This window comes from Hetaerina americana, unplaced genomic scaffold, assembly GCF_022747635.1.
Source record: "Hetaerina americana unplaced genomic scaffold, ioHetAmer1.1.p SCAF_50, whole genome shotgun sequence".
Lineage (NCBI taxonomy): Eukaryota > Metazoa > Arthropoda > Insecta > Odonata > Calopterygidae > Hetaerina > Hetaerina americana.
Window position 1 is genome coordinate 184,144 of NW_027287096.1, and position 23,595 is coordinate 207,738.

General features: G+C 36.8%; 1 protein-coding gene across 2 annotated transcripts in view; it reads left to right on the plus strand.

The window, feature by feature from the left end:
- Positions 1 to 23,595, plus strand: part of LOC139694572 (aquaporin AQPAe.a-like) — a 300,269-nt gene that overhangs the window by 91,817 nt on the left and 184,857 nt on the right. For both annotated transcript variants that reach the window (XM_071593084.1, XM_071593082.1), the window contains exons 3-4: positions 2,744 to 2,887; positions 23,292 to 23,528. In XM_071593084.1, coding sequence (XP_071449185.1) covers positions 2,744 to 2,887; positions 23,292 to 23,528 — 381 coding nt within the window. The remainder of the gene's footprint in view (positions 1 to 2,743; positions 2,888 to 23,291; positions 23,529 to 23,595) is intronic.

The window sequence follows — 23,595 nt, forward strand, 5'->3', positions numbered from 1 at the left end:
TGACTATTTTGTTCTGTGGAGATATAATTTATGCTCACACATAAAAGGTTCATTTAATTTAATCTTACCTCTGAAGTGATACTACTGGTCATTTGAGAAATTGTCATCGTAGATCGTTTGTTTCCGAATTAGTTTATTGGCTTCCACCAATGCACCAATCCTGCATCAACCAATATTTCCAATTGATAAGTAACAAATTTTTTCATTCTTCATGATTTCCTCCTGATTTCTCCCACGGTATTCTTCTCGTATTTTATTCCTGTTCTTCTTCAGTGATTGTTTTTCTCTAACTTTCCTTCAGTCTTTTCAGGATGTGTATATTTAGTTTCCCTCTTCTTGTGTTGTCACCCACTCTTCGGAGGAGTCCTTCATATGTTAATATATAGCAATACAGTTAATGTTCATTATTGTTCGGTATTACTACATTTTCATCTTTTCTTATGCGTATAATTCTATCACCGCTACTCCAATCGTTCTTGTCTCATAGCTGTTGAAATTGAGCTCCTTTCCTATTTTTTACGATCCTATTCCCTACGTCTAGTCTTGAAGTCTTTGTATCCAGTTGTTGTTCCTTTTAATAGAAAGCTTTCTTCTCATCCCTATTCTGTTTGCGATATCATTTTTTCTTTCATGCTAGTGATACTCTTACCTATATAGAAAAACCTATACAACTTTTTCTTGTGTATTTCAAAATTATCATTAAAAATTAACTTCTATATTTACATGGAACAACAATATCTCAATTGAAAATGTCTCCGACAATCTCTTAGCCACATTACTACTCCAGCTGGTTAGCTTAAATAAGACGAATGACAAACGTGCATCCTTGCCATCTGTGGATTGTCATGTAACTTATATTTGTTTCAACATGATTTTGTTCAATCTCGGTAATCTTTAAATATCTCAGAGAGAGTAAAGTTATTACTTAAGTAGGATGTTCCAAATCACAGTAATATGTAATTTTCTTCTGAGTTTTATTCAAGTAACCTACGATTCAAGGAACCTACGTTTTATTCGAGTAACCTGTGACGATTAAATCTTGCCACTAAAAATAAATAAACTTGTATTAATCATCTGATGAGTAGAAAATTAAATTGTTGCTCGGAATATAGTAAATACATTAGAGATAACCTTTGACAGAGCATGCTGGTATTTCCGTATTTTTATTCCAAGGAAGAAGATTAGGTCAATGACCATTAACTATTTAGGAAAGAATGGCCATTGACCCGCGTAATCTTATTTCCACTATGCCATTCCCCGAGATTCCATTGACATTTCAAGGATCCTTCGCTCCAGTTCATAAAATAAGATAAAAATATGAATTTTATTTCATTCGAATCGTATGTATCTTTCTCTTCAAGTATGTATTGCTTGCAAATTAACATTTTTTTCCTTTGCGTACCTTCATCTTACCCCCTGTTTAAACGTGAATCAAGATTTTCGATATTTGTTTTCGGAATGTTATTGTCATTAATGTAAAATCAATTTTTTATTTTTACTATGAAAAAACTACCACATTAAGCTAATTACTCACAGTTACAGTTGGCGACAGATACGTTTTTCAAATTTTCTCGGTCCCGAAGGGTGTTTGAAAACTTGATCGGATCCTTGACATTAGCGGCACGGCAGGGTTTTGGGCGAGCCGATACCAACTCCGTCCGTGGTTCCCACAGCGCCACAAAAAGCCGCACCATGGGTGCCTGATCGACCATTGGGACGCCTTTCATGTTTCTACCGTACTCAAATCGCCTTTTGAAGTAGGGCGGAATCAACCATTTCAACTGATACCGATGACTGAAGCCTCGGTCCTAATTGGTTGATGAAGTGTATGAGTGAATCTCGTTCGTCTGAGAGAAAATAGCTTTCGTAATTTTATTTCATTCTTCAAAGGAAATAGTTCATGCCCGTTCACTTTTTTCCTTCCCATGATGAAGTGGATTAAAATATAGAACCATGTTATGATACAGAATGAAGTAGCCAGAGCATTTTTCCCAAACTGCACTTATTTATCTAACCTGGGAATAAAAAATGAAGTTTCATTTGCTCACAGAAGCAAACAGCAAGTAGGAAAAAATTCAGATTAATAACTAAAAAATTCACATATTCTTCCTTTTTCCATAATTTCCACTCCGTGGAACTTTGTCTATTTCATCCTTCTCGTATTGCAAGTAATAAGAGTCTCAAATTTTTCATATGACCTTTTAAGCATACCTTTTCCTAAATCGGCTACCGTATTTACAAAGTTAAATTAAGTAAAATATTAAAATTGTGTATTAAAAATGCTGGGGGGAAACATCGCACTCAACTCTCATAGTTTCAAATAGAGTCGTAGGATTTTTTTAAAGATTTTTGAGAGGCATATTTCTGACAAATTTTGCGAAATAACTGGGGAGTAAATATATTTTAAGAATTTTCCTCCACATTCTTTGTAGAAGGAAAGATTAAATACAAAAATACAGATTGAAGACGACTGTGTAATGTTTTCCGAAGGAAAAAAATTTGAAATTGCGTCATTATATTGCTCTTGCTTTCTTCAGTATATTTCCTTTCATGGATATCCATTATTTGGGTATTTGTTTACTTTTAATTTTATACGTGTAAACTAATCTGTACTCTTTCATGTGATATTTCTTGAACAGTATTGGTACATGCTTTCCCGAGATAAATTACAGCTCTCGTAAATTGGAATTAACGCTCAGATGTGAACTAGATTTTTCTAATAATTCTCACGTTTTTATTTCAGATGTTTGGACATGTTAGCCAGGCTCACGTAAATCCTTCTGTAACAGTCTGTGCAGTGGTGGTGGGGATGATCTCTTGGCCCAGGGCCGTTCTATACGTTATTGTGCAGTGCCTCGGCTCAATCTTCGGTTATGGAGTTTTAAAGGTAAGAAACAATGTACAATGCACCCATTAACTAATGATATGTAAATATTGGCTATATTGATTAAAGGGTTCATATTTAATTTAATGCGGTCATTTTATCTTTTGTGTTTTTTTCTACCAGTGTTGTATTGTGTAGTATAAGAGGTTATTTACATTTTGTACCCTATTAGTAAATCATATTCTTCTTTAAAGCCTCTCTTTAAAACACTCTGTGAATAGTCAAAATATATTTATGCTCATTCCAAGACAATTGTATTTTGAGAGTTGGATTTTGGGCGTCGTTATTTCCACAATACTATATATTTACGATTTCCTCCCATCGAATAAGAGGTGATCCTTAAACTGAAGTAAACAGAAAAGTTATGAGCAGCAATTGATTGAGAAATACTGTCCTCAATCTCGAAAGTTCATGATACTTATCTTATTCTTTGAGAAGGTGGGCATTTATCTTAAATTCGAAGTGTCCGCTTACCTTCCAAATTTGAATGAACTTACCCCTTCTCTCAGTCGCTTCGAGGCGAAGTATGTTTTAGGTGAATAGGAGTCCGTAGAATCGCGTGTGATGAGTCATTTATCTTCTCAGCTATTTTTCGGTGCTCTTATTCCTTCCATAAAAAGCGGAGTGTCAAATAATTCTGTTGTTAAGGACAAATACTCCGCTTTTGAGTCATGTATTCATCTAGTGGGAATTATTTGTAAAAGGCATTCATACGATGAAGGCACGAGGAATATAAGGAATATTTATGTGTTTGGGAAAAGAGAATAAAATAAAACATATAATTCAAGGATGAAGGAATAGGTATTAAATGGCAATGCTTTTATATTCTTTACCGAATGTAGCTCATTCCTATCGAACAGCTGTGTAGGTGTGCTTCCGTTCGAATTTCCCACGCCTGTCTTTTTATGACTTCTAGTTCAGTTACACTCAACAGTTGCCGCCAGAAAAATTTCTATATATTTTTCAGACACGTTGGCTCTAAAATATAAATTTTCCGAGTTTAATTGACCGGGATTTTTCGAAAAATTTTGCCAAGTATTATTTGTGATAAACATAAAACCATTCTTTCATCTGCATTTAGTGTTTATGTTGCATCACGGTTCTTTACTGTGTGCTCATCGTTATATTTTTTATTCGTCATATTTTGAAACGGGCTGTATTCTTGACCATGTGCGACTTGCGTTGAAAAAGTTTCTTTGCTATTTTAGTTCATAATCCACGAAAGGTTTTTTTCTAGTCTCACATTGCAGTCACGGGCTGCCTGGGCTGAATATTCGTTTGAATTATGAACCATCCATACCTCAAGCTTGCTTAGACTGATCAATGCTATTTCTACTCTCTACTTTGTCCAGAAAATGCAAAATATACTATTATAAATGCCCAATTGCATCAGCTTTGCGCGGAAATTTGGACAAATTCCAAAGAAACTGCGGGAGATGCCGCAACAGTAACTTTCAACGGGGTCATCCGCTAATGCATCTAGTTCCTTTAAAAAAAGCCCCAAAATTTCAGAGTTTAAGAGGACGCCTCGGTAGCTTAAGTGGCTAAAGCACTCGACCGGATATTGAGGGATCTGGGTTCGAGTCCCAGTCAAGGCGAATGATTTTTACGCTCTGAAATTGTTGCACGGAAATTTGGAGTTGAATAGCTGAAGGAGACGACAAGGAGAAAAGAGAGAGAGGGAAAGATAGAATGTAACCGAATATTTCTACTGATTTATATGTTTCATAAAATATATTCTTTAATGAAACTGTCTCTGCTTGACACTCAATCAAATTATTTATCAGTGTCTTACATTATAAAACTCAAAGTTATTTGCCAGATATATTATGCCGGGAGAAAGAAGGTAAGTGGGCGTAATAACGTCGTGAATAACGAGTTTTGGATCAGAGTTTTGAAAATCAATTTCTGATATACGGAGGTTATGTAAGAGCATTCCACTAACTCCCTTAGATCCGGCAAGTCTCTGCAAATCTTGCATACAAACTCTTGCGAATAAAGTTGAGAGCTTACGGGGAATGGAAGTGGAGAAGCGTCGAACGAAATTTCATTAGTTAGGTTCTTCATATCATCTTCTAGTCAATAATTCCGAGGGTAAAACCACAACAGCACATTGCTCGGAGTCTCGCGCCCAGTTGTTAATACACTGTTACACTTAACTGTGTTATTTACGAAGTGGACTGCAAGCGGCAAATTCCCTAAACCGCCCTAACTGGCTCGACTAATTCCCCTAGGCCATCTCGTAAATTCGAACAGGAAGGTGAGGGGGTGTTATAACTATATAATTACCCGATCGGTTTAATGAAATATCCTGAGAAATACTAGAATCCCTGTTCGGGGAAAAGGTCACCCTGGACCTCGGAAAACTTTAAAATCGCCAAGGTAAATTCTATCGCCAAGTCAATTTTGTGAGATGAAAAACAACAGTTGTGAGTGTCCTTTTAAGTGTTATCTATTTTATTTGTGTTCTATTATGCCGTCCAAATGTTATATGTATGTACGAGGGTCATCCGGAAAGTAGTACCCGTTCGTGAAATAAAGACACAAAAGTAAATATTAACAAACATAAAAAATTTTATTTGAAAGAGGATACTTTAAACTACTTCTCAACATAATCTCCAAGCAAATTAAGGCATTTGTCATAACGTGTGACAAGTTTCTGTATTCCTGCTGCATAGTCCTTCGCCGCCAGCTCATTGAGATACGCGAGGGACCCATCTTGCACAAATTTTTGCATAATGCAGATGGTGTTTAACAATTTCATGAACAATTGTTCGAGAAACATTGGGAAAATGCTCACAGATGTCATCAATTGTGACGCGCCGATCGTTCCTCACGAATTCGTCAACTGAGCTCACCAGTTGGTCTGTAATGACAGACGGTCTCTCCGAACGCTCATCGTCGTGAGTGTTCCCCCTCCCCATGTTGAAGTTGCGACACCACCGCCGAACAGACGACTCGTCCATTACATTGTCTCCATACACCTCCTTTAATTGGCGATGAATATCACATGGGCGAACGTTTCTTGCATTGAGGAATTTAATCACTGCCCTCACTTCACAACTGGCGGCGTTCTCAATTTTTTTAAACATTGTAAACAATCACAGAAACAACACAGGCAATGCTAGCGTCACGCAACTTGGCTCAGAGAAGGCAGACAAGCCACTGAAGCTATCTGACCTCGTCCAGCGGCTACTCGCGTCGTCAGCACTTCATGCGGCACGAACGGGTACTACTTTCCGGATGACCCTCGTATGTATGTATGTATATATATATATATATATATATATATATATATATATATATATATATATATATATATATATATATATATATATATATATAAACACAGATGTAGATTTTTAGAATATAGAGAGACAAAGAAAGGACACTCACAATTTGTTATTTTACGTTTCGACACCACGGCTGTCGTCTTCAGAATGGCGTTCTCGGGGAAGAGCGGAGAGGATGTGCGGGGGAGAGGTGGGGAAGGAGAGGTAAAGGGACCAATAGGAAATGAACCAAGCCCACTGAATGCATCAATTGGCTGCCTACATATCCCCCCCACCCCCTTGTTCATTTCCTATTGGTCCCTTTACCTCTCCTTCCCCCACCTCTCCCCCGCACATCCTCTCCGCTCTTCCCCGAGAACGCCATTCTGAAGACGACAGCCGTGCTGTCGAAACGTAAAATAACAAATTGTGAGTTTCCTTTCTTTGTGTCTCTATATTCTAAAAATCTACATGTGTTTATATATATATATATATATATATATATATATATATATATATATATATATATATATATATATATATATATACCATATGTATGTGGGTCGTGCTAGTCCAGGGGGTAGGGCGTTGGACTGCTGACCGGAGGGGCCCGAGTTCGATTCCCGGGCAAGGCACTCTGGGCACCTGCAGCTCCACCCAAGCTATGTGATTTTGCGGGTACCAGATCTTCCTGGGAAACCATAACCGGGACAGGGAAAGGTATTGGCCCCCCTACCCTCATGTGTGAATTTTCACACGCCGTATAGGGCTTAGTACTGGGTGATCTCTACCATCATCAACCTTCGGGTTGGTTTCTGTGTTAATGGTTATATATATAACAAAGTTGTAAATCGTGTTATTCACATCATTTATAACTCAAAGGCGTTTGTACCGATTTTAATGATATTTGGTTTTTTGCATTCGTCTCAGCCAGGAATAGCAGAATAATCGTTAAAGTATCGAATCGTAAAATGTCGTTTTGTATCGCTTAATCTAAGAAATTTAAACATCGGTAGGTAGGCGACGCGGTTCCTGGTCATGCGAATATGCGTTCTACTGATGCTCTTGGCCGTATTTATGCAGTTCATCCGAAGAATGATGAATGCTTCTATTTGCGGTTGTTACTGGTAAATGTTCGAGGTCCAACATCGCTCGAATCACTTCGAACTGTTAATGGTATATAGTGCCCAACATTTCGTGCTGCATGTCGAGAGCTCAATTTGCTTGAAAACGATAATCAATGGGACAAGACAATGGCTGAAGCACCTATTTCTACATCTCCAAGTCAGATACGCACATTATTTGCTATCATCCTTTCGACATGATTCTCATGCCTTCCAATCCACGTGACCTGTGGGACAAATATAAGGATAACATGTCAGAAGGCATTTTACATAGACTTCGTGTTAGTTGAAGAAATCTAGATATTGAGGTAAATGAGGAAATGCAATACCAGGCTTTGCTGCTGACTGAAGACATGTGTTACCACATCTGCAGCCGTTTATTCGTCAGGTTAGGATTGCCAGCGCCAGATCGTGGAATGAACGACGCGTTTAATAGAGAATTGGAACGTGAATATGATCGACATGAATTAGACCAATCACTTCAAACGAATATACCCCTGCTGAACCCCAAACAGAAGGAAGTATATGATAAATTAATGAAGGCAATTGATGATGAAAATGGTGGATTCTTTTTCCTGGATGCCCCTGGTGGAACTGGAAAGACATTCCTCATATCATCCTTTTTGACCACTGTTCGTGCAATATCGGACATTGCGGAAGCAGTTGCATCGGATTGTATATATTTTCCCTCGGATTAAGGCATCCCTGAAAGGAACCCGTTTTTCGTCCATAGAATAGAGCCAATCAGCCGTGACAAAGACCTTGCGAGAGGTCCCAGAAGACGCAATAGAGGGCGCGTTCGGGCCATGGTAGAGTCGCTGGAAAAAATGTGTAGAGGTCCGAGGACAGTGCTTGGAAGAATTGTAAATATTTCTGCAAATATGTTCAATAAATTACTTTAAAAAAATAATTGCTAAACTTTTAGAATGCACTCTGCATTAAAACCCAAATTGGCAAATCAGATGGCAGCGACTATTTTAAAATTCTTTTTTATTTTATGAAATGAGCATTTTTCTAGTGGTGAATAAATTTGGTAGCAAAATAAGTTTCTTTATTTCACCGAGGGCATGTTTTTTGGGCTTCATTTTTTTGCGGTCAATCTCCCAACTCGGGCCGTAATGATCTTTTGGTGTTCTGCATGTGTGTGGCAAAAAGTTGATATTTTTGTTACAAGCTGCTGATATATTTTGTCTCGATATTTGGAAACATTTCGGACATCGACGAATTAATTACTGACCTCCCGGGTTCGGGCAACGAGTCAGGTCTCAAGATGGGACTGAACGTTTCACGGGGTCTTTGTGGGGAGGGGGGTGAGTTGATGTTTTGGGAGAGGTCGAGATGCTGGAGGAAGGGAATTTTGGTGCGGGCAACGTTGGGGCATGGGGGGAAATGTCGCGCCCATGGTTGCGCACAGTGTGCATGTAATCGCCTCGCGGAAGGCGGGTGCAGAGCTTGCGATTGCGCGTAATAGCTCAATTACTGTCCCCGGCGCCGAGATATGTCGCTCGCGGACGCTTTTAGTGTGCGTCGTAATTCACGGGGATATTTATCTCCGCCGTCGTCGCTGCCGCGCGTAGATCGAACTAACGAACGGACAAACGAGCGACTGTCTGCCGATCGAGCGCTTTGTTTTTCGGACGAGTAATGAGCTTGTTTCACGTCCGAGGCATAAATTTTCGGAACAACAGCCAAAATTAAAAGGTGTGTGTGTGTGTGGTGGGGGAAGAGATGGGGTGGACGGTGGGAGGAAAGACTCGGTCAAACCCGCAAAGGAAGGGTGCGCGTTGATCGAGGTTTTCGTTTCTTCCCATCCCATTGTTTCTCATTCCTTTTGCGGGCAGATGGCACCGGAAAACTTGCGCGTGGCCCTGCGTTTCGTGTTCGTCAAACACGCGTGGGTGACGCCTTGCGGTGGCTCGGGACTCGTGATTTAAATTCGGGAATTGAAAAGCATCCAAGCGAAACGCTCTGCTTAAACCACCTTCTGGCGCTGGACGTGTCGTCGACGGGAAGGAAGACGAAATGCTTAGTGACGCGAGGGAACGTCGGGAGGTCGTTCAGCCTAAAGCGAGTGGTTGCGTCTGGACGGGACAGAAGCACGATTAGCGCGCTGCCTCGTCCTGACATTTTGTCAAACGGTAATTAATAAATATAGGTAGTTAACTCATCCAGCGCCATAAATCTGATGTCGAGATTTGAGACACTTATGGTATCTTATCTCTAGATGGCGTCACCCTCGAAAACAGAAGAGCAATGAGTTTCGGAAGTCGTGGTAAAGAGGGGTATTTTTAAAATTTAAAAATAGCTTACCTATCATCAAATAGAAAATACTGATACCCCGTTTGCCTTTTCAATATAAGTATAAATGGAAATTATAATACCGATTTCAATTAAATTGGAGTTATATTGAATTATATGGGATGCATTAAGTTTGGCGTCTCACTTAGTTACGTATATATTACATAATATCGATAAATGAAATTGTCATTTCATTGTCTCATTCGGAATATATATGAATAGTTCTCTATTATTTTACGATAAATTTAAATCCTAGTTACTAAATACCTTAGATTTATAAAATGTGCTGTTGCGGTATTAATCAAGGGATTTTTACGGAAATAGCAGTTTAACATAGCTTAATTATCCGATGAACATTTATATTTTCACAAATGTAGTAACTGCTGGTTCAGAGTTATGTTTATGCGTAGTCATACATTAGGGGGGCATATGCATATATTATGCACAAATATTGATTTAAATTACCGAGTTGATTAAAATTCATAACATTAATAATTGCAGTGCTACTTTTAAGGAATTTGAAAAGGAAAAAAACTTTTACAATCATAATTATATAAGCACGCTTTGAAATGCCATTACTATTATCATAATTTTCATATGAATGGTTTCTCTGGATCATCAATATTCAATTTTGTTACTCATTGGATTGTGTCACCTTGTTTAATATGACCTTCGAATGTTCAATCAGTTATAATACTCCAATTAAGTTTTGCAATTATTGCAATAGTAATTCATTTTTTTTATAATATTCGTAATAATTTCCTTTATTCATTAAGGGAGATTATATGTTACCTCGCTTAATAATCAGGCTTTCGATAACAAAGAAGGTAGTTAGCACTTATTTATACCTAGATACCTAACTGTAGCTGTCAGAGCTATTTCTCTAGTGACAAAGAATATTTCATACCTGTAGATTGGATAGATACACCTTGCATACGAATAAAAAATTGTGCACTACAATTTATGGAGAATTACTGTATTAAATAAGCGAATATCAGATTATTGAGATTTTCACACATTTTCTAATGATGAAACCTAGTGCGATAATTCTGAGTAGGTGTTTTAAGGAGAAATTCACCTATTCTCGCAATTGGGATTTTACAAAACTTCAACTTGGTCAATTGAAAGCCGAACAAAACCGTTCTATGGATTTTATCGGCGTAATCGTAGCCTCATTCTTTAAATGCTTCAGCTATGGATAAGTAACAAAATATGATCGACGAATCGAAGTAATATATTGCCTAAAAATCTCTGTAGATACATAAACGGATGAAGTTCCGACAGAGAACGAGGTTTTACATGAAATGTCGAAAATTAACTCCAAGATTTAGTCAGAACTCTTTTGGAATACGAACGATCAATGCGACCTTTAGAGAAAATATTCCTGATTGAGCTTTCAGATGATCAAATATTAATGATGAATTTAAAGTAAATCCGAATTTCAAAATATATATTTTAGTAGCTCATAATGATGGCTTGATGCATATTATTCCTCGTAACACCTAGTCAGTTAAATCAGCATAGATTGAAGAGAGCTTCACGTCAGGGCCACAGGTGGAGCTTAATTTATTCTGCTTCTTTTGTGAAATAGACGGCTATATTTATCATGTACAATAGGATATTGAAATACAAAAGACATTTACAGACAATTGTAATCATGTACAATGGTAGTATAAATTGAGAGAGACACAAATTGAATACTATCATTCTGGTTCCGCTAAGCCTGTCAGTTAGGAGCGCAAGAGTAATAAATAATAGCAATAATAATACTGGCTGTTATAAAGGAAAGCAATAGTGTATTTTATCATTAACCGTTAGCGCACACAGCATCCTCACTTTGCCCACCGTCCAGGTTATGGCGATAACTCAGGGAAAAGTAATTTTCCGAATTCCTTATATATAATGAAATATTTTATAAGCTAAAATCCCCAATCTGAGACCATAATAACGTTATGGATAGAATGATGTTGACTAGAAAGTAGGCATTTTCTTTTAGAAGGATTTAATGTTTATAATTGATGTAAACTAGCATAATCCCTTTCTTAATAAAAGCAGTATGCGAAGTAAAATAACTGCCATGAAATCATTTTTTCATCCATGTGGTAGGAATTCCAATTCTGGAAGGCTGGAATTTCATCGACTTGGTATAACTACTGAAAGTTAGTACAACTAATAAAAAACTCAGACTTCCTAGTTTTACACTACCAAGAGAAAGAAAACAGTCGTATTTTTATCGAAAGCTAAGGTATCATCTCAAGGATGAATTATGAGAATGACCTTAGTAGTAAAGAGGAATTCTACATATCTAAGGCAAAGCTTTGGTGCATAGAGCAACCTGCACAAAAAAAGATTTCCAGAATTACATGGTATAAACTGTATGATAATTAAAGGCCACTTTCAATATAGGTATTAAAATTTTTAACTAAATTCCTATTTATCTTTGAGTTCAGACCCAAATATAGAGAATTCATCTGGCCACACAAACTATGGCATTTAATTTGGATGTAGTATTAACAACAGTCTTCAAATCGAAGTTTAGTTTAATATGTGAGGATAAGAGCTCACCTGGTACTAAGTGCCGTTTAGATGATTATATCCCTATTTCCGAAATAAACTATGGGTACAAAATGGATAAAAATAACTTTCTGATAAAATAGCTACCCTGGCACCGAAACGATAGTGTTACGGCAAATCCAAAATAGTGAAATAGAAGGAGTTTTGGAGTATTGAGGCGGGTACTTTTTCCTTAAAAAGAGATTGTTCATTCCATTTCGATGGGGGTTTATAAAGATTTTTTCCAGTCGCGATTTGATTTTCATGTGCATGGCCGGAAATTCAGCTTTTGCGAGGATATAAGGCGTATGTATGACTGCTTCTTGTACTCGGCCAAAGTCACTTCAGCGTACTAGAACGTCTCCAATTTCCTTTTCTTACTACTACCCCCTTTCCCAATAGTTCGATGTAGGTGTTTGAATTTCAGTCAGCTTTAAAGATTGTAAGAGCAGAGGCTTAAACTTTTGCCAATATCAAATAAGTATTTTCTAAAATCCTCTGTGTTTCAAGACAGTTGGAATAAGAATAATATATATTATATATAGCTGTTAAGTGTATGGTCGTTTAATGTTCAAGATAGCGTCTCGATAGTAAATAGAATTCTCTGTTGAGCACTTTTAATGTATTTCTTCAGATCAGAATATGGTTTTAATGAAAAAAAAATTTCATTTAAGTAAGTTCAAGTATTGTGACATCCTCTTTGTATATCGATTATTGATACTCAGGCTACTGATTATAGTAAGATTTTGAAATTATCCTGAAAGCCATACCCCATCAATGGCGAATACTTATGAAGCAAAATCCGAAAACGTTGGCTTTGTGATTTGGTGTAATTATATTTATATTTGATATCCAATGAATCCGAGAGGCATGGTGAGAATTTAAATATATTTTTATATGGACCCATATTTGGCACCTGTGAAAATGTGTTGCATGGGACTAAAGGTAGGTTTTTTCTACAAATCCTGATCTGATGCAGCATTTCCGTAATGTTTCTTCAATCACTAAGTATTCCGCTTCTTGATTACGTGAATTCTCTTACTCAATTCATTTGAATGTACTTCCGTAACTACTGGATCAGAAGTATTTGAATAAGTATTAATTTAAGCGAATACTTTTGCAAATAAAAGCTGGAAAACATAAGTTAAAGTTATGAGAAGCATGTCTACAAGCTCTCCAAGTAGGTGAATAGTTCATTATTCTTCCATTGAGGTGTATATTCCGCCTCTTCGTCGCCGGTTTGCAAAATTTGATTCGCAAACTATGAATTCTAGGTGCTGAAAGTGCCTTTATTTATACATTTTATATCGTATTGCTCTTGACCCACAAAATTGGAGTTTTTTTTCGTAACATTTGAGTTTGCGATATTGTTTTGGTATTACAATTCTTCTTTTAGTTTCAATTTAAGGAGCCCTGAGAAGCGCATTGTGAGGCGCTAGTCAAGAGATGCAGCTTTGGAAATGGATATTGTATATGTATGTCAATCAAGATAGAATTTCAATATATATGTGATTTTTGATGAACCTTCAGGGATTCCGGTTAGTTGCTGGTACCAATTAGGTACTCGTGTATTGATGAAAACTCAGCAAGTGAAAATATTCTACCGATGTAAAGTTTTGTGGCCGTAAGAGGAGCTCTCTTCAACTGTGATTGTCTATGACGTGATTTATGCAAAAACTAATTGGCAGAGTTCACTCTATCTTGTTGGATAATTTATAAACTATATGAATATTTTATTTACCTCTAGTCGGAATTGGAACAATAGGCCATTAAATCCAGCAGCGGCTGTAAAACATGGAAAAGATTATGACAGAAGTACTGAAAAAAATGGACGGAATGGAGGGGATTAGATTTTCTCGTGTGATACATGATTGATCCCCATTCCTGTTGAAAATAGTAATGATTATTATAGCACCGAGGCAAGCATTAAGTAAGCAAACAAGTTTATATTTTCCATTCAAAATTAATTCAAATCGTTTCGTAGTAAAAAATGCATTGTTTTCATTACGATTATACAAGTAATAGAAATGATTTAATAATATTCCACATAAAATATGTTTTATTTTTAATCCTGACGCATTTTGTCGCTTAGCTATAATGAAAATTTACCAAAAACCGGATGTTTATAAGCAGTGAAAGGCGTACTGGCTAACCTTTTGAGGGGGAGGTTAAATTAAAGAAGGACCTGGAGGAAATAGGGCGGCGAAACTCTTGCCGACAAAGCTGTCGCCGTGAGAAGCGTGAGGCGTTGGGGTCGGTTTGGTTGTCGAATCTTCGAAATCATTATCATGAAGGAGGTAATCGTGTTGTGCATGGAATATAAAGGAGTGGGCGTCGTAATGAAACACCAGATCAATCGGTGAAATATGAAAATCTCTCTTCATATTTTGCACTATCTTCCACTATACGGAAACATTCAAACGTTTTTAACTCTTTTAAACCCTTTTAAACTCCAGTTTGTACATAGCACTGCTGTTATGTATCTATAAGATGATACGCTTATAATGAGGTCTCTTTCTTGTTTTAATGATATTTTTGTTGATTCTTACCTTGAATGTATTCTGATCCGTCCGATATAAATTTCTTCTCATCATACCCTATTCGTGTGAAAAACCCCCGTTTCAAGGGAAGAATTAATGGCATTTTGTGATTTGCATAGAAATTTTACTGAAGATTCGATTGTATAGAAAGGGTCTCTGTATTTTTCTTTGCTGATTTCTATGTGTTGCGCATATTATAGTTTCCCCACAAATGGTCAGTGGCAACACCTACCTGAATCTGTCTAGGAAACTTGATGCCAAAATAGTAGTTGTGTATGTGTATTAAGGAATAAAACCCTTCGTACTTGTGGTTAACTGTTTGATACGATCCCCCCGGAATGATTCAGTATGGGTAAATTTATCACAAAATGGCACTTATATCTAGATATTGAAATTTTTCAGTCAAAAGAATTGAATTGGGGTCCATGTTCTGCTTTCATGATGAAATGAATCATCTTGTCTGGAGAATTCAATGTTTTCATGAAAAAGTTAAATTCTCCTTGGTTCCCTGTCCTACAATAGAGCACTTCTCTAATATGTACATCTAAATGAAAACATATGATGCTCGAAAGGGGGATTTGAAATTTTATTATTTAGACTCTATATTATTCATTGAAACATCGGAAATAATCGGGAAAAAGGTGAGTCCATTGCCAAGGTTTCTTTTTGCTGATAAAAATCCCCTTCGTTGGATAGATAAATGTATTATAAGGGAGCATTGTTTTTTGTGGAGTACAGGATTGTTGGAAGGCATTCGTCATAATCCTTCGTAATAATTTTAAATTTCTCTCCCTGGGATTGAGGCAAATAAACTGTGAACGTCGAGTAGTATTAGATTAATGCTAAAAGTCACGAGCAGCAAATTTTAAAATAATTTGCACAATATATCTACATCTACATCTATACCCTGCAAGCTACCAAAAAGGTGTGTGGGAGGGGGTGCAGCACCAGGAGGAAAGGGTAAGGGATAAGGGGGTTAGGGTTTATGTCACGGTATCTGCATTATCTTTTGACTGAAGGATTAATAATAATGGAAACTATACTTTTAAATAAACCTCTACTTATGACGAATATTTTACAGTTAAACTGAACCCAATGCTTTTACGCAACTCGTTATAAGACGTTTCGATGCGCATATAGTTGTTTGTTGTATATATCGCATCAGTAAGGTTTTTGATCGATTGCGAGCCATTTCATGCAATTTTGATGAGGGTATGCTTGTGACGGAAGGGAGAAGACTCAGTTTAAAATTTGACAGGTTGTTAATCAAGAGAGGGAGGATCACGTTGAACAAGGGCTTCGATGAGCATTAGATGTTCTTAAATATTTAAATCATAATTGACTCCTTTAAACCTGGAGGGGAAATTGCATGATTCACGAATGCCGGAAATCGAAAGTTGTTTAGAGGAACTAACTTCCCATCCTGGGATAATCTCGGCTTTTTTCACCATCCAGTCATGGCGAATACTGCTAAAATGTTAGACATTTTGGAGGTCCCCGTCTCCGGAAATGATTTATCTCGGTTTTATGAAAATCTTTCCATCTAATATCTTACTTTCTAGACAGTGTATTAAAACCGATAGTGAAGGCCGGAAAAGAGGCTGGGTTTTGCATGGTGGATTGTGTCCTGGATTTATAAATCAAAGTTTGCGTGCTCGTATCTCGTTGGAAAAATGCTTTTAGTGTGCTATGTGATCATTAATAATGAAAAGAATTTCCAAAGTTCTTTCCTATCAGGTCAGCCTTAAGGTCAGATAATTTTTAAAATGATACGGAAGGATGTATTGCTAACTCAATTTGAAACATTTTACGTGAGAATGGAAACACGGGTTGGAAAAGTATTAATACTCGCATATCCTAGAAATTGACAAATCTGCGCCATATCACTAAAGGTCATCTGAAAACGTGTCGGGAATAGTTGCAAATATAGCTAACAACCACGGAGGCAGTGTTAGGACACTAGACAGTTAGGGAAGTTTGAAGATTTATCGTGATGAATTTAGAATTGCAGTTATACTTTTGTAAAAAGTGCGAATAATTGCGCATAAAGTTTTAGAAGTATGTCTCATGGTATATTTTTGCAAGGTATTTTTCTTATATCAGTATAATATACAGCATTTCAGGCAATGCATTATTGTGAAATGTAAATACTGTCATATAGCTGCGTATATGCACGAGTGCAACACTGAATTGGTATCACCCGATTATTTTTACATAAATTTCTAAAGGCGAGTAAGACATACGGTAAATAGGTTTGCTCAAATCCAATTAAATGTAACGATCGGAGTTATTACTATTATGGCTGGTATTAATCCTGAATAAGTAAAGCTAGGCCCGAAGCTAACTGGGCGATAGACATTTTGCTAACGGAATCAGACGAATAAAAAGAAACTCGTATTTCCGGGGAAACGGAAGTAGGAGCTTAACTGGTTGTGGGAGTAATGTGGCGTGCCAATTTTTTCGGAATAGCCCTTCCTCCCCACTGCTTTAACGCAATTTCCAGGGTTAAATTTAGCCCGTTCATAGAGATGGCAGAAAGGTATTGAAATTGCGTTTCAATCAAAAATTTAATTGTTTATGAATTATTCATTTCTCATTAGCGCCGTGAAAGCTACAGTTTAACGGCATGACTGGTGCACCTAAGCATGTTTTTTGATTTTTTGGTTTGGTAGAAGTTTATTATTTTCATGAGACTCGGTCCAAAAGAGCGATTGCACTGTGGTTGAGAATGTATCAAAGAGATTTTTTTCGCATTTCGGAAAAATAAATATTTTACGTATTGGTGGTTAGTTAGTAGGAATTAATGTCTACTCTTTCCTTTCGTAAAGACATGCACATGAATAAAGAAAATATGCATGGAAGAATTTAAAAAGTCTCGATGTTCTCTTAAGATTTATATGTTTTAATTTTACATACGATATTTTAGTTTTCAGTAGGGGAGTAAAATGGAGGCAGTGTTAGGACACTGGGTAGTTAAGGAAGTTTTAACACTTATCACGATCTATTTAGGATAGCGGTTGTACTTTTGTAAATAACGCGAATGATTGTGCGTTAAGTTTAAACTTTGCTGATGTCACAATGTGCGTGAAAGAATAAATTCTCTCAATTAGCTGGTTCGACACTTTATTCAACTCTACTTATTTTATTGTGTTCTCGCCAGCCAATGAATTTCAAACTGTGCCCCTCCGTATCAGTATTGGTTTTCCTCGTTGTACTTTTTTCCGTAGTTAATATCTTTAATGGCGGTGCTGTTGTAGCAATTCGGTAAGCCGTGAAACATTATTTTGAAAAGGTTTTGTGGTTCAGTTCCCCTTCTGAATGTAAATCTTGTGCAGCGGACTCTCTTCCATGTTGCTGCTATCACGCTAACGATTTCAAATACTTCAGCAGATGCACACCATCTGTAAGAGTATGTTTTAGTGATACTGGTTTTCGTTACTTTATTTTACCATTAGTGCGTCGTAGTTATCTGACAATCCGTCAACGCCCCAACGTGTTTTCGCTTCTCTTACCTTTGCCGTATTAATTTTCTACTCTCGGAATATTTTCCAGCGCAAATTGATAAAAAATCAATTCATTTTCCGCTCTTAATAAGCGAGTGAGTTTACACTGATTTTTTTTTTGAATCAGCAAAATATTTATTTAATTTAGATATATTTATTTACGTAGGTTCCTGCTCAAATAAATTTTTCAGTATCTCTCTCTCCGCGGTTCATACTAAGCGAGGAAAATTTCCTTCAAGTAAACGTGTTCATTAAATATAATTCACAATTGCCCTTCGGTCGGCTTTTCCATGTCGTTTTCTGACTTATTCTTCTTTTACCTATAAATATATTCCCTCCTGAATTTCAATTATCAATTCCCATGTTTACAACTCCCTTAACTCATTCAAATATTAAACCGGTTAAAAAAATGTCGACCTTGTTTCATAAAGTCACCTTTTTTAGGAGTTTTCGAATGATTTTATATTTGACGATATTCGTCACATGGACGTCCATTATTTTGTTCATTGTTAACGAACAAAGTAAACGGAAGGGCCACATTCATTCTATTAAACGTATAAATATAATCTGATGATCAAGTAGATTAAATAATGAAGAGACCAAGAGAAACATGTTCTGTAGCGGAAATAACAAATACTCGAATCAACCGAATCAACAAATACTCATCCGTAACTTTTTGCATTACATTTGTATTTTTGAATTCGGGTTTATGAGAATGAAAAAATATTAAAAATGAATATCACTGAATATTTTCACTCAGTAAACTCTGTTATATCTGAAAGTAATGCTCTTCGCCGATATTGACTGGAAGGGCTACTTCATATCGATATTCGATGAATGGTGCATTGTTAGTAATGACATTGGAGAGTTACTAACCACCATTCCCCTAAATCAGTGCTTCCACAGCTTGATAGGATCACTCCTCACTTCAACCTCGTGAAGACTTTAACTCTGTCTCTAGTTTGACAGTTAATTTAATTGTTATTAAATTATAGCATAAATATGGATTTCAAATAAAAAGGAACATAGACTAAAGCGTTTTAATTTGCTTTTTTAATGGGTATTAATTTGACCGAAAATTAACTTTTAATAGGTCGGCAAAGAGATAAAAGGCAACAACATTTCACAGTGGTTTTACTATGGGTGAACGCACAAAATTTGAGAGCACTAGCTTACGAGAGAATCTGCTCGTAGAATCTAATTTTATTGGTTTTATCTATAATGCATGAATAATTTCTCGTGAAAAAAGTGGTAACCCCATCTTTTATTATATGAAATATATGATTAAAATTGAACATACTCTACGTTTGAGATATTTTGGCAATCCTTAAAATAACGCTTTCAGACAAATCTCTTTATCAAATAATGTATATATGATTTCGGTGCAAAACCTCAGGAACTGAATCCGAAGGAATACATTTCATTTTAATTGTTATTCCTATACATTCAGGAAGTTATTAGGTAATGTTTTTGAAGACCTAATTGCAGCAATAAATATAACCAAACGATCAGTGCCTACCTGCCAAACGAATTACATACATTCTTTTGCTGTACCGTACACATTTATATTTTCTTGCTAATTCTCTTTTCTACAGCATTTTTCTATTAATGATTTTTTAGTTTTCATGACCCTACTTTTCAGGTACCCTTAAACGTTTATACTGGCACATACCAAGATTGGTAGTGAAATACGTCGTGTATTTCGATCTTAAAAAATCTCTCTGCCATATAGCGGAAAAAGAATATTACTTGTTGAAACCAACGATGCTTTCCTCAGGAAATTAGTGAGAGATCAGGCTCGATTTGTCATCAAAATGTATTACATGAAAAAAAATTGGCAGGGTTACCCATGAATTTCCATTCAGACAATAATCATAAACTCGGTACATTTTTCCCACCGCCATTGCCAATGCTGGCGATGCAGTGCGGTTGAAGTTTTGTTTTTTTTTCACAATTCATGGATGGGACATCCGACCTGGTACCAAAATTCTCAATTAAAATACAGCATTTGAAATGAGCTTAGCTTGACGCAAAATGACAACAAATTGGGGCATCATGCCAATATTGGATTTAGAGATAACGAGGAAAGCAAATGAACAGAATTTGCCATGAGGGACTCGACTAAAAGTGGTTACGAAGCGCGGCGGGAGATGGTGCTCCGCTCCACATTAAATCCAGGGGATGGGAGAGAGAGCGAGACGCCCATCGTGTTCATTCCGCATATCCTTGTGCTTATGTAATCGAAACGACAGCCACCGAACGCTAGGTTGACGACGCTGTCTTATTTTTCCCCGGGAGCCATGAATGCGCATGGGGGGCGAGGTAGGGAAGAATGAATTTATTTAACTCCGGGACCAATTTCCCATAAGACCGTCAGCTCATTTGCAAATATTGAGGCTATATTCGGAAAATAATATTTTTGGCACTCATAAAAGAAATTTTGTAAAATATCTCAGTACTGTAAATAATCTGGGCATTAAGACAGGCATCTTGAGCATTTGAAAAATGAGATGTAACAATTTACTAAATAGCATATGGAATGTTAAAAAACGTTATTATTATTACGTTTCGGTTTTTGTTAAGTCGATCTTTGTGATGTGTACTTAGTGCCTGTAAAAGAAAATGCCCCCAGAGTTCGGTTCTGCCATTTTTCATATTCGGATACCATTTCCACCTAAAGGAAGCCTCATTGAGCCCTTAAGAGTTGCTTGCGAGAAAAATCCGAAGGATGTTCTGATGAAAGTAGTGAGAGGGAGGAGAATTTTAAATCAACATGGAACAATTTGTTCTTTGAAAAGGTAACTTTTCGAAGATTCATGAGGTTCAAAAGCCCAATACAAGATTTTGGATGTCCCATAGTATTTTCAACAATTTCGCCATGGACCTTCATACTCAGAGGACTATTTTCCAATGTTTTTCCGTGGCTGCGTATTTTTGAGACTCGCATTTAAAAGAGAAAGTGACAGCTGAAAAACGACTTTGAAGCGCGTGACCCCCTGCTTGTGTTTTGTGAAAGGTCTGCGCCTATATTGGCTCTTCACTGTTTAAAAATGCCTGCTTCGCTTGCAAAAACCTACGCTCAATAAAGTTTGCCGCACCACCCGAAATTCAAACATTACCATAATACCTAGAATCAAGTGGAGGATATTTTTCCATGTATTGCCTGGTTGTGAAAAATTTTGTTTGAAAGCGGGTACCTCTACTGATTAAGCGTTTAATGGCAAAGGCGCCAACTCAGAAAGTAGTTCGAGCAAATTTGAACGATTCGCTGAACGTTAAGTTCAGGGGCCTAACGAGTCACTGCGGCACTCACGTACTCTGATTAGCGTAACTTGTTTTAACGTGTTTAATGCTAGTTTGCGGTTGATTATGTCTAAACCTAAATACTCAGTTAGTTAGCATACTTATTTCATAATAAAATTATTCTACCTTTTAACGTATCGCAGAATGGCATTTTTCAAAATCAGTTACCATGGCAATTGTCTATGATCATAAATACTCTAAATCGTAGAATTATGTACGCAATTTATGAGTATAAATATATCTAAAAAATCAAACTTACTTTAACCTTTTAAATAAGAGTTTTCTTACCGACTGAAGTCGTGACAAATGGTGAAAATAAATATATATTTTGTTGCTCATTAAGTTAATGGCTGTTTTGGATAGGAGTCAGTGAATAATTGGTAATTAATGAATAATTTTTTTCTCAGGAACTAATAAAGCATCATGTATAAATATAACCGAGATTAGAAATTGACTAATAATATGTGATACAAATAACTTCAGAACGTCGTCTAATCAGCCATGGATGATTATGATGTTTTTTACCGTCAGTGAAATGAGCACAAAGATGTGATTAGTAACCATTAAACCATGCATGTATATGTTTTCTAAATGAATACCTTTGATATTTCCATGATGCAGGTAGTGATATTTGCTTAATCCACATTTCATCCTCGTGCTCAGGTAGTGGACGTGTCGTGTGTCTTCGTTTGTTGTCAGCACTAGCATTGTGGGATATGTTTTATGGAATATTCAACCATAACACCTCTTATTAAAGCGCAATGCTTATTTGCGAGTCACAAAGTCTTGCGGACAAATTTTGCGAAAGCTAATATGCCAAACAGAAGACAATGCATAAGAGGGGTTCACTGAGGTTGGTTCATTAGAGAAAACACACCTAGACTCCAGCTTGGTAAAATCCGCTCATTAGAAATTCACTCGTAGGAAGTTGATGTATTAAAAACTACTCGGGTGAATGTTACGGTTGCTTTAGAGTAGGAAAACTCGGTGCATGGGTGAGAAAACCGTCACTAAATTGCGACGGGGATTGATGACATCCCGTGTCCTTCCGTTGACTACTAGGTTTTCAGGTGGTTAAAATTTAGATTCAGCTGAGGTAAATCGCGAATTCTATTCGCCGGAATAGGTCCAACGTGTAACAATGCCTCTCTTTAGCTGCCAATTGTCAAGGCTTAGCTATTACACTATTTACTTTCTCCGCATTTGCAGTATCAGTAATAATTGAAGACATTATATCAAACTTCCCTTATTGTTTTAAGCTGGTAAATGTCCTATTTAATATCTTTAATTCGATTATAAGATTTAAATTTATTTCCATAGTTTTAAAATTTTCAAATTACATGCAACTTGTGCGAAATCAAAGTTTGATAAATAATTTCTTTTCCATAGTAAAAATCGGAACATTATTTTATAAAAACTAATATTTTTACGGAAGGCGGAATATCCGTAAAATTCTATAGATGGAAAGAATGAAATGTGGGAGCTAAATGGCCATATTTGATTTGAATTTGCGTGAATTGGCATACTTAATGAAGAAAATAACTAGCTGAAGTATTGGGGTCTGCGAAACCTTTTGAAGATCGCACAATGTAATCTCACCACGTACCTAAGACGGAACTTTTTCAAGCACATGGGTCATTGTAAATGTTCAGGAAAATTGTCTGAAGTACATTAGTGACTTCAATTCATTAAGTGCGGTGGTCTTGAGAATGATCTATGATGGCATACTGCTTTATTTTTAACTACGTTTAAAATTATTTGTGAATTATTTTTTCATTTTGTGTATCTAACTTTCTCAACTTCTTTCTCCGTAGCTCATCACTCCCTGTGATTTATTAGTTGCTCCTGACTTGGTCAACCCCAACCTCGGCTTCTGCACCACGGTTCCCAGCAACGCTCTGTCGATATTCCAGATACTCTTGGCCGAAGGTTTGGCCACATCCATCTTGATATTCACAGTATGCGGCGCCTGGGACCGGAGAAACGCCAACAACATGGACTCTGTCCCCATAAAGTTCGGGTTGACCATTGTGGCGGTTGGCTTGGCCTTTGTGAGTAATTTTTTTTTTACCGTTATTCATACGTAGTGTGACGTGAGCAAGATGACCATATCTGTCA